At 51.2% G+C, this 18,549-nt stretch overlaps 2 protein-coding genes and 1 long non-coding RNA gene across 5 annotated transcripts in view; 1 reads left to right on the forward strand and 2 right to left on the reverse strand.

Annotated features, from left to right (window-relative positions):
• Nucleotides 1-9,446, forward strand: part of BSX (brain specific homeobox) — a 105,914-nt gene extending 96,468 nt beyond the window's left edge. For both annotated transcript variants that reach the window (XR_011089592.1, XM_068659070.1), the window contains one exon: nucleotides 7,233-9,446. The gene's annotated coding sequence lies outside the window, so the exon portion shown is untranslated. The remainder of the gene's footprint in view (nucleotides 1-7,232) is intronic.
• The window catches only part of UBASH3B (ubiquitin associated and SH3 domain containing B), a 66,422-nt gene extending 53,281 nt beyond the window's left edge, over nucleotides 1-13,141 (reverse strand). The window contains exon 1 of one of the 2 annotated variants that reach the window (XM_068659066.1): nucleotides 12,568-13,141. In XM_068659066.1, the coding sequence (XP_068515167.1) occupies nucleotides 12,568-12,619 (52 nt within the window). In that variant the 5' untranslated portion in view covers nucleotides 12,620-13,141. The remainder of the gene's footprint in view (nucleotides 1-12,567) is intronic. The other variant, XM_068659065.1, reaches the window with a different exon arrangement.
• A 482-nt stretch (nucleotides 13,142-13,623) lies between these two features.
• Nucleotides 13,624-16,775, reverse strand: LOC137843618 (uncharacterized). The gene is made up of 3 exons (XR_011089593.1): nucleotides 16,342-16,775; nucleotides 15,802-15,933; nucleotides 13,624-15,671 (listed from the first exon to the last, which is right to left on the reverse strand). It is a non-coding gene; the product is annotated as an uncharacterized lncRNA (long non-coding RNA).
• Between the last annotated feature and the right edge of the window lie 1,774 nt (nucleotides 16,776-18,549).

An 18,549-nucleotide genomic window follows, 5' to 3' on the forward strand; every position in this document is an offset into this window, starting at 1 on the left:
AGCACACAGGTGAGGGAGGGAAATGAGTGTCTGCAATCCCATTCAAAGGCTCCTGAATCCATGGGAATGATTCCTCTTCCAATCAGTACGCTCCGACTGCGGCAGGACAAAGGCAAGCTTTTACAGCGAGTGATTTCGGAGGGACAGGAGCCGTGGCTTTGGCTCGGTTGGAAAATGACTCGTTTAAAAGTCAAGGCAAAATCCACGCTGCCTTGGGAGAGGTGATGGTGGCCGTGCAGGGGCTGCGATGATGAGAGGCAGGCAGGCTTCGGTCTAATGAATTGAATGGAGAGGGGCTGTGCTGGGTACACAGAAGTACTCCACTGTGAGAAAGGAGACGGTGAGAGCTGATAATGAGACCGAAGAACTTCCTTTGATTATTGCCTCTCATTTCCTACAATGCAATCTACATCTTTAAAGGAAGCTCCTCTTTTCAATGTTAGATCCCCTTGTCTCGGTGTGGTTAGAAGATCTTAAGCACCAGTATTGAAAAAGGAAGGTTAACCTGAATAAGGTAGAATAGGAAGGCTCTTTTTCTTCCTATTTCTGTGCCACATGAATACCGTGGGACACTGCAGGTACGAGCAGAGCAATTTCAGCTGTAGAGCAGAGGCTGGCGGGCAGATGCAGGGCAGCACACGGCAGGTGCTGAGATGGTGCCAGGAGAATTGCTGAGGATGAACGGGAAGCGAAGGCTGAGCCCATCCTGGGTTGGTCCCGGCTTTCAGGTAGGGACCGGGGCAGGATTGTGCTCAGGACCTGACTCCAAGCTATTTTTGACCTAGCTCTGGATACCAGGGCTGTGGTCGGACAGGCTGCTCAGCCAGGGTGCAGATGGTGGCTTTATTTTTCACGCGTAATGGGGACTTGGAGCTGTGCCCCCACTCCTACCCAGCGCGGCAGTCCGGCCAACTGCACCTGGACATAACGTCGTTCTGGATTAAAAAAGAGCTGAAGCTGAGCTTTTATAAGCCTGGACCCACCTTGTAGGGTTTCAGATCTGCCCACCTCTCATTGGCTTCAGCAGGACCTGCAAGCCCCTAAGTGCCAGCGGCACCTTTCCTTTTTGCTGTGCTCATGCCCCAAAACTGCTTCCAGGGCACACTCACAGACCTCCAGAGCCAGCTAAAACATAAACCCATTCCCTAGGAACAGAAGAAAAGCAAAATGATGGCATCCCGTGGGTTACTTGAGACCCTCTTCCCTTCCAAGTGCTGGATTAAGGACACGAGCAGTGGCATGGAAAGGGGGCACTGCAATAATTAGAGCCAGCTACTGGAATTGCGCATTTCAGAACAAACAGGATGCACGCACAGACAGAAGAGAAGAAACCTCCTTGATCTAAAAACAAAAGGAAATGAAATTAGAGAGACATTGATACAGATAGCCAAATGGAGCCGCGCTAACGTGGGCTGGCAGCGAGCTCACGGCTACAGCAGCAGCAAGGGACGAGCAGCAAAGCTCCACCCTGTGCCGCCGTGTTTAAAAACAAAACTAAATTGTTCCAAAGCCGCCGTGCGTTTCGGCACCTGAGTGAGATCCATTCAAGCCAACGGAACTATTTGTGTGTTTGATCTTAGGCAACACGTTTACATCCTCTGCCAGCTTGGCACCTAAATTCGTGCCAGTTTGCTCCTTGAACGTGGGGCCCGGAGGGGGAGCCGGTGGAAATGTGCACCTTCAAAGGCTGCAATTCCCTCTGCCGTGTGCTGCTGCAAAGCTCTGCTTTAACTCTGAGAAGCTCAGGGGTGTTTGTACACCAGGCAAACCTTAAACTCCCCTCCAGCCGTGGAAACAAATCTGACCTGGCGGGGTGCTGAAGGGATGCTGCTGGGATTTGCTGATTATTTTCACCCAGACCACTGCTAACAATGAAAAATGAGTGAGAGAGATGTAGTTTTCAGGAGTCTTCGTTCCAAGCGAAAACTTGTGTCTGCTGTGACGCATACCTTGAAGCAAAGGGACAATTATCTAATCACAACATTCAATGCCATTTGCATAATGTCAACTAAATTGTTCAACTGCTTCAAATGCTTTTGTGATTAGAAAGATACTCCACAAATAAACCCAATGCATGTTCCTGACACTCGAGTCTAATGTGTTACAAGTAAGAGAAAGATAAAGCGGCATGGTAAAAGGCTTCCTTCCTCACCATTACTTCCACTCAACCTAGGAAATCACAAAATGTCACGTCTATTACTCAAATGAAAGTCACATCAAAGGTCCTGGAGGACTGGGGGATATGCTGCAGCAAAATGGAAATAATATTTTGCAGGTGGAGAGTTGAGCTGGATGCCTGGAACAGTACCTAATTGCCACATGAGAGTACATTTGTGTGTTATTTATGTCCTGATGGCAAATCCAAATTACCGAGATCTAAACCCAGCAGCGCAAACGACTCCCTTTGTGTCCCCAGGCAAATACCTGGTAATGCTTTCATGTCTGTCGGGGTGTTTAATTTGCAGAGACACCGAGCATCAGTTAGCCAAGGCTTTCCCATGTAGCTGCTGACTGCAGGTAATCCATTTTGGACCCCTGGAAGGTTTTTAGAGAGCTACGTACAACTTTCCCCCATGTGCTGCTAAGTAAGGCCTTGGTTATTTTGGGGTTTTGGCGAGTCGTGGGGAATCACGCCCTTTGTATGGTCCATACACAACCCCCGTGCCCCATCACTGGTCCAGCTCTCACCTTTATATTCCTGATCTTTTACGTTCCTGTCCCCCAAACCTGGGAGGCAGGCAGTTGCCATACTCCTCCAGCAATGGCACCCGAAGGCACCTGCCCTGAAGCGGGGCAAGGAACCGAGGCAGATGTTTTTCCTCGGCCTTCTGCTTCCTGAGGCCTGACGAGGTTTTCCTCTGACCTTTAGAGGAAGGATGGTGAGCAGATCTCGGTGCCTGCATCCTCTGCACTGCCCCCCACTCCCACAGAAGTAAGAAAGGGCGTTAGGTGCATGACCCATACCTGCATAACCCCACTCAGGATGGACCGAAATGGATGGACCAACCTGTGCCTCGAGCTCTCGCGATGCATTTCTGCATCATCCTAAAAAAAAAATCCTTTTTTTTTTTTTTTTTTTCCTGTCCCTCTGCACGTTTTAGCTGGGCAGCCTTGGCTGTGCCCTTTTCAAGTTCACCGTGCAGCAGATGGGCCTATCTGAACACCAAGCACAGGCGAGGAAATCAGCAGCTGGTCGCAGGAGTTTCCTAGGAGAAGATGAAAGGATCGCAGCAGGCTGCCCGGTGCCCGCGGTTCGGCTGACTCACACAAGAAGCCTGCCGAGACACAGTTCCCAGGTGCTTGAGTCACTAACACAAAGCCTGGGCTAAAAGCAGAGGTGATGATGTGCTGGCAGGAGTTTCTCTCCTTGTGATGCACTTTCGGAGGGGTTAAAAGTTGCGTGAGTGACGGCTGTCGGATGGGGGAATCAGAGAAAATCCCACTCACGCCACGCGCCTCTGACACACCGCTTTCCACTTTGATCCAAACATCAGCAGTTTTGGGACAGGAAGAGGTGGAAGTCAGAAAGATACAGCGACCCCAAAGCCAGGGGCTTCCTAGGAGGTTAATTCCTCCCTCAGAGCTGGCATCTGATGAACCTGTTTGGGAAGCTGGATGATGAAATGGAGAATTCTTACAAACGCTGACCTGCCCGCTGGCAAGCAGAACATTGTACTTTTGGGAGAAGACCCGATACAATGTGTGTGTGTGATTTTTCTTTTCTAAAATTGCACTATTATTATCAAATCAAAGTGAGACTTAAAAGTCCCCCTGCTGCTGCTCTCAGGTTGGGGTACGAGGTCCCAGTTGTGCAGGCACCACGCGGCACTTGGGGCTCTGCCACCCATCCTGACTCATCCTCCGTAGCCCCAACAAATAAACGTGCTGTGAGCAGCAAATGTAAAAAAAAAAAACAAGGTTTCAACCCTCTTTGTGTTACCTGAATGGTGTAAAGAAACTATTTCTCTAAAGGAAGCTCTTGCAGAAATGAAAGCTGGGTTGTTTCTGGGCGAGATCCTCAGCTGGTGCGTATTAGCATCGCTCTGGCAATCCGGTGGTGCCGCGCTGCTTTACGCTACCGGAAGGCTTTGCCCTTTAGGATGTGCGTGCATTTATGACCCAGCCACTCTGTGGGAGGGGGTGAAGAGGCTGCGAAGAGAATATAAACGTGTCTCGTAAGGTGCAGCTGTAATTTACATTTATTCTGAGGCTCGCTTCCGTCGCCCGTTGACTTGTGTAAATACGAACCAGATCCAGTCCTTGTTTAGCTTGAGATTTCTTTGAACTGCGCCTGGGAGAACTGCCTGCAGTGTATCCGGGGGTAATATATTGTGATTTGACACTCGCTAAGAGCTGGCAGCCGCTCTCCGAAAGAAATATTGATTGCGAAGAATAAATTCAATGCAATAGCAGAACAAGGGAGCAGGACATCATCGACACCATTTACAGTCTGCGATTGTGGAGCGCCCTTTGTCTTGAGGAGATGGCAAATGTTAATTAAGGTGCCTTCCCCGGCATCAGGCCATTGATGTGCTGTCTCATTTTACCTCTTGCTGTCTGTAAAATGGGGAGGATGCTGGTTTCGGAGTAGCAGTTCGTAAGAGTGCTGCGAATTTCACCCATCACTCTAACTCACCAAACCTCTGGGTAATGACTTGGCAGTGAGAGATTTCGGAGGCAATGCTGAGACCAGAGCCTGAGACCCGGCGACGATGCTGTCTGCTTCCTCACGTGGCCTCTCCCTGTGCTCGCTGCCGCTGGTGAGGTTGCAGGGTTCACGTTTTCCTTTTCTGTGTGTAGGGCCCCAAGCTCACTAGGATCGTGGTGCGTAAAAGTCAGGCTTCTATTCACTGGTGCCATACAGGGAAAAAACCATACGTGTGTTTCACGTCAACAAAAACGGGTTTAAAATTTGGGTTTTGATTCAGCCACTCTCAATAAAAAGAGGAACAGCTTAGAAACAAACAAAGAAAAACCTACACCATGCTGTACATTCCTGGTACTTCCAGGGCCATTTAATGCATCCCCTTCATACTCAGGAGCAAAGAATCCCACATCCCGATGTCAGCCGTTCAGGTGAAGCCCCTGCTCGAGCGCTTTGCTGAATCAGGCTGTTAATGAGGTTTCAGTGCTGTAGGAACTCACTGTGTTCCGTTTGGGAGAAGAAAAAGAAAATAGTCATTTTTACGAGCCCAAGATGAAAAATCTCTCTGAAACACACCCACCTCTACACCGGCAATTATTTCACAGCCACCGACGGCGGATGATTAATTGGGCACTATCAGGAGGCGCAGCACCGGGCTGACAGTACCCGAAAGTGCAAAAAGTGGCGTTCGCCTCGCGTTTGGTAATCGCCCTGGGGCGATGGGTGTGAGTCAAATACAGTTAAAACCTAAGGCAGATATCCCAACGTTTCTCCGGGCTGCTCTTTGCTCAGCCCACAACCTTTTGGAGCGTTTTCGTGCTAATCTCCTATCGCCAGGGACTGCGAGGTATTCGCGCTGGCAGACAGCAAACTTCAGTCCCGAGGACTTGAATTTGGTGTCTGGGGAAAGCAAACACCTCAGGCACGGCTTCTGCCACTCACGGCAGCTTCCAGTTTCTTGTTGCTTGCTTTCTGTGCAAATTTTACACCGCTGCGTGGTGGGCGACAGAAACTGCTTGGGTCCTGGCACCTGCCAGATATTGTCATGTCTACACGTGCAGCTCTGCTGTCCGTCCTGATCCTCATTCTTTTGGGATTTGTTGGAAAAAGGGGAAGGCTGGAGCTTCACGGGGAGCAGAGGAGCCGTGGCTCCAGCCTTTGTGCACGCCCGAGCAGAATAGGAGACGGTGGGGACAGGGTAATGCCCAGCAGAGCCAGGGCCTCTTCTTTCGGGTCTGTTTATCCAGTGGGTGAGTAAGACACAAGCGCCCTGGTGCACCCCATTGTAATGCACAAAGCCTGCAGTGAGTCCCGGTGATGGAATCCAAAACGCTGTCAGCTGCTCTGCTACAGCTCTTTTGATGACTCTGCTTGTTGAGGATAATTAGACGGGTGCAGTACAGACACACACACGGATGTCTCTATTCTTTTTGCAATTGCACAGCGCACGCTGTGCATCCTCTATGAGCACCGCTTAAAACCTAGGGCAATATTTTCAAGTGTGTGCAAGAGTTGGGAGCCCAAGGATCACTCTCAAAGGTGACTTGAAAAACCAAGGCTCATCAGGAGCCAGCAGGGGTAGCAGCTTGACATTTAAAAGCACCATTTTTTATTTTTTTTTTTAAACTTCTGCTCAAGATCTTTCAAAACGTGGAATTCCCCCCGGCTTCTGTCCATGTGTTTATTCAGGAGGTCCCAGGGGCTGTCGGCACCCTTGAGCATGGGCTCTCACCCAGCCAAGTGGCAGAAGTAATCCCAGGGTAAACTTCCAGATGGCTTTATAAGGAAGCACTGCAGAAACGGGCCAACGTGCTGCCACTGTCACCAAGCCTCCAAGGGGGTGAATAATCAGTATTTTATGCAAACAAGGCTCTGTTCAAATAGTCCATGGGTATCTGAAGTGGTGAGTTGCTCTGGTGAGCCTTTGTCCCCAGAATCTCCTCCTGACAGCAGCACTGGGTGAGGGGGAAAGGGATGCAAAAGGAAAAGGTAACCCTGCTACCTCTACATCGCTTGATAACCAACTCGTAGCTTGGAGGGGAATTGGAAATGAAGGCTGGAGTTGTTAGCACGGTGGGGTTTGGGTTCTGTGAAGTGGAGGTGGCTAAATGAGCTGCCAGTGATGGGGGGATCTGGGCTGCCCTTTCTGCAGCCGCCCTCCTTGCTCCGAGGACCGAGCTCAGGCCCTTTGCTCCGAGACAAAAAAATCATCACGGAGCCACAAGAACATGCAAACGTTTTGTTGTCACCATGTCATTCTAGTTTGGGGCGCTGCTGCCGTCGGTATAATTTTAGACCATGATCTGATCAGAGAAATGACTTCTTCAGCCCCTGGTAAGGGAAGAGCTCTCTCCATTTGCAAGCTTTACACAATGTAATGGAAATAGATGTTATTCTTAGACCAGATATCTAAGCCTTGTGGTTAAGCTAACGTTGAACCTCTACAGACTGAGGGGCAAATGCCAGCCTAAGTGTAGGTTTCGCATATATATATATGCACGTATATATATATATATGTTGGCTGCTGTTCACCTCAGCTCCATTCAAACAGTGGAAGTGAGGAGTCCTCTCTGCTTTATCACTTCAGATCTTTAAAGAAAGGAACAACCTGATAGAGATCTCACCCCGCTGAACACCACGGCCGAACCGTCTGAGCGCTGCAGTAATGAGCTCTGTCCTGCAGCAGAGCCATGCAAGAAAGCCAAAGGAAAACAAACCCATGTGCAGAGCAGCCGTGGGATGTGGTCCCCAATGGACGGCTGCTGAAGCCCTTCTCGAGTGCACCTTCCTGGCAGCTGCGAACTCCATTCACATCCCGGCTCCGCGGTGCAGACCTGTTGGACCCCCTCCAGCACAGATGTAGGGAATTGGTGAGCAGCCTCAGCGCTGAGCCCAGCAATTGCGAGAGGCGACCAAGGGCAGCTCAATGCTCAAAGTGTTGCTCAAGTCCCCCTGCAGAGTCTCTGCCGGGTGCCTCCCGACGTCCTGCGAAGCTTAAACAAATGCCTGGGAAGGCAGAGCTCATCCCAGCCATCTGCCAAAGGGTGCCTGCTCTTCCCCTTCCACTCTGTGGGGTGGAAAAAGGACAGAAGTGCTTCCTATGAAGCTCCTGCTGAGACGTGCCCGTTTGGTCTGCTGGCTGACAGTGCTGGAAACAGATTGTTTGGGATTTGGTTTTCTACTGCGTGGTCTAGGGGATCCGTCCAAGCCCCAGACCCACTGTCCTGAATGATGAGCACAGAGAGCTGTAGGGGAAGTTTCTGCCTAAGCCCTTGGGGCAACAGCAGCCAGGTTTGGTATTCAGTAGCTGCAGATTTCCTCCAGTGCCCATAACGAACTTGGGAACACGTTCAGCACAGCCTTCACAGCAGTCGCTCCTAGAAACATTTGTGTCCATCAACTTCTTACATGGAAACGGAGTTTCCCTCCGTACCCCAGGCCAGCACAAGTCACCGTGAATCACGAAAATGCTTCTCAAGCTTGGGCTTAAGTGGGACTTACGTGATGCCTACGTTTTGGGCTGGTCCTTTGTAGTACGCTGAATTTCAGCCAAGAGTATGTGCAGAAAGCTAATACCCTGAAGGCAAGGTCGTGAAGGAACAGAAACCACTTCAAAATCCAAAGATTATCTGCAGCACTTTTTCTGTGTGTGCAGTATTTTCCCAAATACAGCTCAAACCCTAGAGGAAGGAGAGATTCACAGCCTCTCTGTGCTGAAATACTGCTATGTTGCTAAGTCTGTTACTAGGCAAAACATGTTTTAGCAGCCTCGAAAACGTTTTCAAAACACAAGGGAAGATTTTTCTGTTTGTAAACTGGATCTGAACTTCTTTTCTTTGAAATTAATGGAACTATCACACTCCTCAATTCTCGTAGCTATCAAGAAACAAAATCAAACCAGCTTGGGTCTGTGCATGGCCAGGGAAAAAGCAGTCCAGCTTTGTGCACTGACTCCTCTTCATGCCCATGGTGCTGAGTTAAACCCAGGTGATCTCTGGTGGCAGGGAGGAAGAAAGAAACGTGCCGCACAGGGGAAGTGAAGCTGATTCATGGCTAACTGCACGATATTCCTGCCTGTCCCCTCTTCGGGGGGGGAGCAGTGTTTGCAGTTACGTCTAGCACCAGCAGATCTCCCCAGGAGCAGGCACCGCACACCGAGCCAGCATCAGGGGCCTGGCTGCAGAAGATGGCTCCATTTTTTCAGGCCGAGATGACGGGAAGGACAAGTGGTTCGGTTTTGGAAAGCTTTGCCACGAAGGGGCACAAACAGCGCTTATCTCTTACGCTTATCATGCAGAGCATGGCAAGCAAAAACACGATGCCTATAATTTAAGTGTTCTGCTCGGGGATGGTGATTTACCTATCTGGAGTAACATCATGAGCCAGACACTTATCTTCATATTTCTAGGGCTGGATCTCTGCTGAAACATCACCACGGGGGCTGTGGCTTCAATTCAGAGTTGAATGCAGAAACATGAGCAACATTTTAAGTCGTGTTTATTTATATATTCATGCACATACGCACACCCAGTATTAAAAAAAAGCAAGCGGGACTTCTACTTGTGTTAAATTTGCAGCTTTCTGGTTTTGAGGATGTTTTGGGCAAGCTTCAGTTCCAACATGAAACTTTTAGTTTGTGCATCCCTCAGCTCCCAGCTCCTGGAGCCACCCTGACTTCTGCACCACGCAGCCAGAGGATTTCTTACCCCTCTCTTACTTCCAATAGTGTTAGTTCGGTCAAAGGCCTTCCTCCATCGAAAAAAATGGCAGTCCACCACTACATTTTCCCATATTCAGCATTATACAGAGATAAAAAATAAAAATCTATGCATAATATACAAGTACGTGTACATGCATAATAGTTTTAAGTGTTCCCCTGTGGTTTCAATGAGCTGTAAACCTTGCACTTGCTCTCAGTAAGGCTAGCAACACGTATAAAAGGATTATCACATAAAAATGAGACACGCTGGCAGTCCGACTGGATCTGTGGGTGCAACCACTGACAGTAAATCCATAGCAAGACGGGGACAGCACTTTGGGTCAACTGGGAAATGACAGCTGCGTGAAACCTCTTCCTAGAGGAAGATCGTTGTTGTGTTTAGGGTCTTGAGACAGTGGGGATCTGGTTAGACTTTTGTGCGACCTTGGTAAAACGCTTGTCTCAGTGCCTGAATTGCAAAACGGCAATCATAACATCACCTCTGCCTTCCTTCCTGGCTTAAATCAGAAACTATTCGGGATCGGGACTGTCTCCTCCTTTGTGACTAGACAGTACGTAATATAATGGGCTAATTACAAAATAAAAAAAAAATAATGAGCCTGTGCTGACACAGAGCCCCAACAGATAGCTCTCTGCAGTCCAAAACACCGACACACAGCTCGGTGGCTTGAGCAGTTCCCATCCGTCAAGAAAGACATCCACAGGTAGCTCGCCCAGCCCCGCATCAGAGCCCGGCTGAACTCCGCAGGGTGGACAAGTAAAGGCTTATTTAATAACATCCTCATTTCAGCAAGAGATCCACAGCAGTTTAGCACCCGACACCCAAAGCCTAAACATACGCGACATCCTCTCTTGCTTTCCACCTGGCTCGTACCATTTTCCACCCTTAACAGAGCTGGTCTGTACTAACCAGCCAGTAGTACTTGGAAATCACATTGAGCCTTTCACCTCTGATTATTTTAGCATGCGCAGGGTAGAAGTCACTTGCCTGAAGAAACCCAGAACTGAGAAAATGAAATGAACACAAGAATCCTCAGCTCCCGTCAGCAGCGCCAGCTCGGAGCCAGGCCGGCCTTCTGAGCTCTTACTGCTGGCAAAATCCCGGAGAAGAATCATCTAATCCTAATTATTCTGCTGCAACAAACGCTGACCTGTCTGCTGCTAGGAGTGGAGTTGCCTGAGCTGGATCAGAAGCTGGAAGTTAGGAGAACTGGATACCCGTGAGTGTCCCCCTGCTGTCCCAATAGTGTCTCCCTGAGTGTCCCACGGGATATTCCCATGGGCACTGTTTGTAAGCAGCGCTCCTCCGAGCTCCTGCATCTCTTCGCCAGCTTCAGCAGCCCCCCCAGCTTCAGCACACCCCTCAAATTCAGCAGACCCCAAACATCAGGAGCCCCCCAGCTTCAGCAGACCCCCCAACATCAGCAGCCCCTCCGTCCCCTGCCCCAGTCCCCGGTGGTGCCAGCAGCGATGGCATTTAGTGACATCCCTGACAGACTCGTCTGACAACTCGGGGCTTTGTTTGCAGAAGCCATCCCAACAGATGGCCACCACTCGAGGCATCAGCCTGCCTTCTATTTATACACAGGACCTCCAGGCGCAGATCTGTGCTCCCAGCCTCCCCGTGGCACTGCGGGGAGCAAACGGGGCAGGGAGAGCTTGGGGTGAAGGCTCAAAGGGGCTTTCTGCTGAGGCTACGTTGCACTTTACGCCTTGGGAGATGGGGTGCTTTGGGAGGCAGTTCAGTGAGCAGATGATCCCGGCAGGGAGCATCCCAGTGCCGTGCGGTCCCGAAGCTCCTGCTGCTGAGCCCGCACGCTGTTCCACAGCGTTCCCGAGGTGGAACATCCTTGTCTGGGCTTTTGCTGTTTTGCTGCTCATCTGAATTTTAATGATAAATTGTTTGGAGGATTTCTAGCAGGCTGGAATAGGGCGCAGAGAGCTACTTCAGGCCGGGCCAGCAGAGGACTTGTCAAAGCGTCCTGAGCTCAGCACCGAGACAGCCTTACCCAGCTGGCGGGATACATTTGCAACAAGCATTCTTTGCACTTAGGATATTTTGCCCCTCTCTGTCTCACTTTCTGCATTTAACCTTCCCTATCTTGCACACCGAGGCTTTGGTTTCATTTCTTGTCACACGTTACTTTTCTCAGGCTAGAATACGAACCACAGACATTGTTCCTCAGCGAACGGTGAGGCGAGCCCAGGGCTGACAGTCAGCCTCGATGGCACTGTCGTACAGGTGAGGACGAGTTTCATTCATAGCACCAGGCTGCTTTTTCCCTCTAGCTACTCTGAAAGGTGCCTGTCTGCCTCTCCAAACAAGCGCAGAGCGTGAAGCCACCAGGCTCTTACCATCTTCATTTGCAGGCATCATGTTTAAAAGTTAAATGTCTGTACGTAACTACAGATCACTGACAGACTTAAGGAGCGTAAGTAGGACAAGGGGAAACACACAGGGGATTTTCTGGATGTGCCAGTGGCAGTCTGACATCTCTCCCTAGACCTGCATGTGCGTGTCCCTGTATTTATGGAAAAACACAGCAGCGAGGCTGAAAAGCCACCGAGTTCTGACTGGTATCAGCAACAAAAGGGAAACTTAGATCAGGAAACCTCCAAATGCCGGCTGGCTGCATTTGCATCCTAAAGCCCACGGTCCCACTTCAGGAGTCACCATGCTCCAAACTGAACCATTAGGAAGTTGCCCGTAGATTGCTGCCTAATTCATTTCCAGCATAAGCATACGCAGGGCGATTACACCGGGGCATTTCTCAGCTGGACAAGACCAAACCTAATGCTCTGCACTCCTGAAATTCCCTTCTGTCCCCCTTTCTTTCGGAAAGATCAACTCGTGCGTGGATTCAGGAGGATCTCCCGGGTGACCGAGTTTCGCCCCGGCGACAGCACCGAGCGCAGGAACGCCGGGCTTTGATTTCAGCTTGGGGAAGGGGGGGTGCCCGGAAAATCGCCTTTTTGGCGACCCCAGGCTTTGCCGGGGGGGCACCTGCCGCCCCCGGGACCCCGCAACCTCCCCGTGTTCTGTGTCCCCGGGGCGGCTCCGGGAGCGCATCCCCGGCTGTCCCCGGCCCCTTGGAGCCGCGCATCCCCCTCCGCGGCCGCGCATCCCTCAACCACCCCAAAACGAGACGAGAGGAGGGCGGGGGGGGGGGAAGAATAAGCAAGAGACCGAGCCGCCACTTACGCCCGGGCTTTGGGGAAGCCCATGGAGAGCAGGATCTCCAGCGACGAGCCATGTTTGATGGTCCCCGCGCGGTGCTGCCGGTTCCGCCGGGGGATGACTTTGCTGTACAGCTCCTCTTTGGCAGCCATGGCGTGCGGGGCGGGCTGCCCGCGCTGGGCCATCACGCAGCCATCGCCACCCGCGCAGGGCCATGCACACCCGCAGCGCCCCGCCGGGGGCCGCGGCCGGGGCAGGGCCGAGGGGCTGAGCCCTCCTCCGCTCTTTTCTCCCTTCCCCTCCGCTCCTCTCCCTTCCCCTCCGCTCTTTTCCGCTCCCCTCCGCTCCTCTCCGCGCCCCCGAGCCCCGCCGCCGCCTCCGCCGCCCGTGCGCGCCCCGCGCAAAAGCCGCGCAGAGCCCCCGCGGCCGCTCGGAGGCTCCGCAGGAGGCCCCGAGAACCCCCCCCCCGCCGCCGCCCCCGCTCTTAAAGCCGCCTCCGGGGCGGGCGGGCGCGGCCCCGGCACCGGGCTGGAGCCGGCTGCTGGAGGAGAGCCCCAAAAGGGGGCTTTAAGGGGGGCGCAGCGCAGCCCCCGCTCCCCCTCGGCGCTCCGGGGATGCGCTGGGAGAGGGGCAGGGTGCGCGGCCAGCGAGGTCGCTGCCGGAGCAGGGAGGGGAAGGGCAGGCTGGTGTTGAAAAAGCAAGGAGGACGCGCACACGAGCCCATATTTTTGTTTGTTTTGGTGTTTTATTTAAATTTATTTTTTTTATTTTTTTCTAAAGCTCGGCACAGGATTGCCCTAACGGAGGGGAGGTCGGGCACCCTGCACAGCACTGGGGCTCCAGGGGCTCAGTGTGCAGCTCGGCACGGCTTTGAAATGGTAGCACCGGTGGTTAAACTACACCTACTTAGAGGCAAAAGAGTCGCGCTCCAGATTTTCCACCTCCATCCTGCCTTTCTGCATCCTCCTCGGCCCTCTCCAGGCCACCACGCGGAATATATGGCCTGAAAGCTCTCCAGTTGCAGGGCAGGGACTGCTCTGCCCCGGTTAAAGCCCGCCGGGACACAGCTCTGCTCCTCTCCTCGCTGCCCTCCCACACAAAAGCTTCGTGTTCCTCCGGGCTGGGTGGGACTGACGTTGCTGCTGCCTCCCTGGTTGCATTTCAGTTCAGATCACGGGTTGATGTGGTTGAGTTCAAACCCAGGGGTTTACACGTGTGCTCTCCTGGCAAGAGACATCCTCCTGCTCTCACCTCTCCTTTGTGTGCCTCCTGCCATCCCCTCCTGCTTTTGCTGCAGCACACAGCCCCCTGCCATCCCTCCTTTGGACAGACAAGCACATCTCCCCCTCATCTCCCCAGAGCAGGCCCAGCTCGCAGGGCTGTAGAGCACAGCTTGAAATCCCATCCCTGCACATAAATAAAAACAATCAAGAGGCCCCGCTTTAAAACACGGTAGTTTATGTTGGGGAAGGAAGCAATGCTGGCGACGACAAGCCTAGCACCGCGATTATTAGCATCAGGGAAAACAAACAGCCCGCTCCCATTTTGTTGTGTCGGAGGCAGGAGCGTTCCCTCGCAGCTCCGGGCTCGTTCCCCTCCTGTGTTGCTGCGGATCCGTGCCCAGCACTTCTTTCTGCTGCCTTCCCCAGAGGTGCAGGGAGGGCAGAGGTCGCTGTGAATTCCCCTGGTGTTGCTGAGACACTTCTTCTTTCCTTTGCCCCCGCTATAAAGTCGGTGGGTGAAAGCAAAGAGCATGCAGCTTCCAAGGACTTTGCCCAGATCCAAACCCCTTTCCTTTAGCTGCTACGGATTCGTATGATCAATTAAAAAAAATCACTTTCTACAAGCTAAAGTATTGAAATTCTGTTGGTTGGGCCTGAAGATGAATTGCCACAGGTAACCCTACGGGAAGCATCAGCAATGCTACAAGACACGAGAAGGAAAAAAAATAAGATGTTTGCACGCCTAGGCTAGCCGAGTGCATCGCTGTGGTTAGTCCACCAGGTAAAGTTGCTGCACACCTGATGGAAATGGTTTTTTTTTTGGCCTGCTGAGAACCACCTCTGGTCGTTGTGACTTTAGTGAGCGCCTCTGCGTTGGATCTGGCTGAGCTTTTCTGCATTAGAATGCGTTCGGTGAGACAATGCTGCCTCCCACTTTTTTTTTTTTTTTGATTGAAAGCTGAAAATGAAAGCTGTCTTAGTGATGAAATAGGAAAAAAAATGAAAGAAATTTAAAAGTGGAAAGCAGATTAAAAAAAAGAGAAACACCTGGAAAATTGAGTTGCAGTCACCTAGAAGAAGAATACTTTGCGTGAAAAAATGGCAAGGCGTGAAAACGCTGTGCATATAAGCAAACTGCAATGTGTGGTTTATTTTAAAATCCTGTCAGGTTTTTACACAAGACCTTTTTTTTTCACGTGGCCTTCCCTCTGCTGGCCTGAACCTAGCGATCAGTCTGGGTGCTTAACTGGGTGCTGTTAATCATTTTCCCGACTTCAAGGCAAGAGCTTCCGGGTGCCCCGAGCTGGGCGCGTGTGCCAGTCCCTGCGGCGACAGGCTGCTGGGGGCTCTCTCTGCTCTTCTTTTACTCATTTCCTCGGTGAAACACAAATATTAGCCCTTTACCCACAGGAGAAGGCATCCTTAGGGCATTCTTTGTATCGCTTCCTTCGCGGGTGGAAGAAAGGCAACGCAGAAGTGATTGGAGCGGGTGCAAAAAATGCCCCGCTGGACAGTGAGCGGGAGCCGTGCCGTCCACTTCAATGGGAAGAGGTCAGGCTCCAAAGGAGTTTGAGCCAAATTTAGCCGCCTTTCCAGCCTGATGCTACCTCCTCGCATTGGCATGCGAAGGGTTTGCTCTCCAACAATGGAAATACTCTGAAATAAACAGCACAACAGCAGGAAACGGAGCCGAGGCTTTGCTTTCCTCCTTCACAACTTCCCTCCCTTAAAAAAAAAAAAAAAAAAGGGTCAGATGCTTTCAGAAAGGCCTTGCTCAAGAAAGGGCGGCTGGATTCTTAAGGGTGGAATAGTGCTGGTGCCCTGGGGCCAGGATGTGGGGCTCCTTTGGGGCCAGCACCCCTGGAGAAGCAGCGGGGACGAGCCTGCCCCTTCTCCCACCCAGCCCTGGAGAAGAAAAAGAGCAAAGAAGTAAGGCAAACACTGAGCGAGAGCTGCAGATAATTGCAAGATCGCCGTTTCCTAGACTTCGAGCCTGATCTTGCAATTATTTGCATGCCTAAGTTATTTTACATACCCAGGTCCCCCACACGGCAGCTTCAGACCCATCTGCAGCTGGGGGAGGAGGGCGACAGCCGGCAGCCTCCCCAGGATCTCGCTTTGGTCCTTGTACTATTTGTGGTGTTGACACACCTCTGGGGCCGAGCATCTGAAAGCGTTAAATAATTAAAAATAAAAAGAGTCTACCCTAAGCACTTTTTCCCCTCTTTTTTTTTTTTTTTTTTTTTTGGGTCTCCCGAGTTTCCAAACGTCAAGAAACGGTGATTTATCGCAGAAAAATGAACAGCTGCTGTACACTTGATTCGAAACTGCATGAAAATTGTGCTGGAATTGTTAGTTGGGTTTTTTTACAGAGCAAAGACCAAGGTGACTTCAGCAACCTTCGGCCCATCTCCTCTGCAGTTCCTTATTGCTCCCTGGCAGCGCTGTGACCGCTCGGGCTTTGTGCTCAGCACCCATCCCAGCATGTTTGGAGAGCATCAGGAAAGTGGCAGAACAGCATTCCTGAGAGCAGCTCAGTCTTAAAGCCTAAAACTCCCCTGTCCAGCTCTTTTACCTGGTTAGGCTTCGGTCATTGGGCTGGAATAAGCATTTAGCCGTGGCTCTGTCCCGCAGGGATGGTTTTCTTCCTTCGCTCAGCATCCATCTGCCTAGGTACTTAGTGAGCCTCCTCTCCTCTCATCACCGCAACATCTGAGTCCCTCCAGAGTATTAAAAAAACAGAAAGAGCAGCTGGCTTGGGGGAGAACAGGATTCTGGGTTTTGTCCAGGAGGACAAACGCTCACCCTTCACCGCATCTACCTAACCTCAGCCCTCTGCCGTGAGGTTTGGGCTGTGGGATCACCCCCTGAACCCAAACCCCGTGGTTATGGCCCAGGGGCTGCAGCCCCTCGCTCCAAACCCCGCTGGCTTCGGCAGGGAGCAGCTGGGGCTGGGCCCTGCGGGACCCCAGCTGGCCGGAGGGACTGGAGAATTTGCTTTTCTGGCTTGGATTTTCTTCCAGCCTGGAGTGTATTTTCCTCGTTACAAATAAAACCCGCTTTGATTTCACCATAAGCCTTTCGTTCGTGCACGGAGCTGTGGAGTGGAGCTGGATGGCGAGGCACGAGCCAAGAGGCGAGGTGTCCGTGCAATATTTCACTCGGAGAGCAGAGGGCAGGGGTGACACCTGGTGCAGCCTGCCTTCCTCTCAAGCCCCGTTCTCAGTGTAAAAGGCAGGCAAAACGACATGGATTTGAAAATGTTTTGAGCTACTTCTGGTTGGAAGGAAGGCAACGGGGGATTCTGTGTGAGGACGACCCCTGGCTTTCTCGCTGGAGGTGCGTAGGAAATGATTTATTGTGCCAGGCCGTCTCCTCTGGAGCCCCGTTCTTGTGCTTTGGTGGCCCCATGGAGTGAGGACACTCCGAGTACAGGACAGCAGAATTTGCCTGCAGGGACCACACCAGCTTCCTTTGGCAGTGTGAGCAGAATGGACTTCTGTGGGTCATTAAAAACCGAACAAAACAACACTGATGTAGGAGCAGGGAGTGGCTGAGGCTGTGCAAGGATGGAGCTCGCCCTCCCCTAACCTCTGCAGCACCGGGTTCTTCATAGGTATGGCAAATAAATACAAGCAGCAAAGCTTCCTTTTCATTTCTCCTTGCAGACGTGCTCGTGGCAGCCGTGCAACTGGCTGGGGAAGTGCTGAACCGCCTGCTGTGCGCGGCCGCTTGCAGAAGCTCTTCACTGCCATAGGTGGGATTTTCAAAGGGAACTAAAGCCACCAGGAAATTAGCATACTGCTACCAAATCCTCCGAGGCTGGGCTGGAGCAGCATGGTTAGCTGGTTCCCGTCATGGTCTGCGCTGTGTAATCCTGCTCTCTGGTAGTGGGGAACAGTTGAGCAAACAAAAGATTAATGGGCTCTGAGCGTCTGGCCCATGTGCAAGAAACATCTTGAGCACTGGCTATCTTATCTGTTGGATTTCATGTCTGTTCCTGCTACACTTGTATGAATCTAGTTTATTGCTATGATTATTTATTTGCTTGGGTATAAGCCAAGAAATAACGAGACACAATAGAAAGCTGCTGGGATTTCCCCAACTCCCACACACAGTAAAATATGCTGATGTGCTGGAGGTTGCACAAAATCTGCAGCGTTCCTGCAAAGGCCTTTCTTCTTGACTCGTCCTTCTGTCGCAAGGAGCAGTTTTGTTGTGATTTGCCGAGCTGCATTCCTGTGTCATTAAAGGGGCTCTTGTCAGATTACTCCAAGGAAAAAACGTATTTGTGTGATTTAATAGTGATAAGGAGAGGAAGGGGGGGTGTTATCATCGCTTGAAATCTTCCTAAGTCTTCTGTGGAATTATTTGACAAGGTAGAAAGTTTGGTGATTTGGTTTGTCGCAGAGACAGTAACAACCTAAAAGCAGCTGAGTGATTCTAAGGATTGCTTTGCTTCCTTTTCTCATTTTTCTTTAGTTATCTGTGGTTCTTAGCTTTCATCTTTTCGGATGCTGCAGCACCCTTTCAGTGGAGAACAGAGGGAAAATGCTTACCAGCAAAAGTGAAAACGGTTCATCAGGTTTTGTGAGCTTCATTGAAACAGAAATAAGAAAAGAGCAATAAAGCAGGAATGGTAGGAATAAGCAAAAATTGAAGAAATGTTAGTAATGTACTCATCAAACATACCTAGGAACATAAGAGGCTATTTTTTAATATTTTTGATAACAATTTTATCTGGAAGACAGCACGTTAATAATGCACATCTTTGTGTTACAGA

This window comes from Anas acuta, chromosome 23, assembly GCF_963932015.1.
Source record: "Anas acuta chromosome 23, bAnaAcu1.1, whole genome shotgun sequence".
Lineage (NCBI taxonomy): Eukaryota > Metazoa > Chordata > Aves > Anseriformes > Anatidae > Anas > Anas acuta.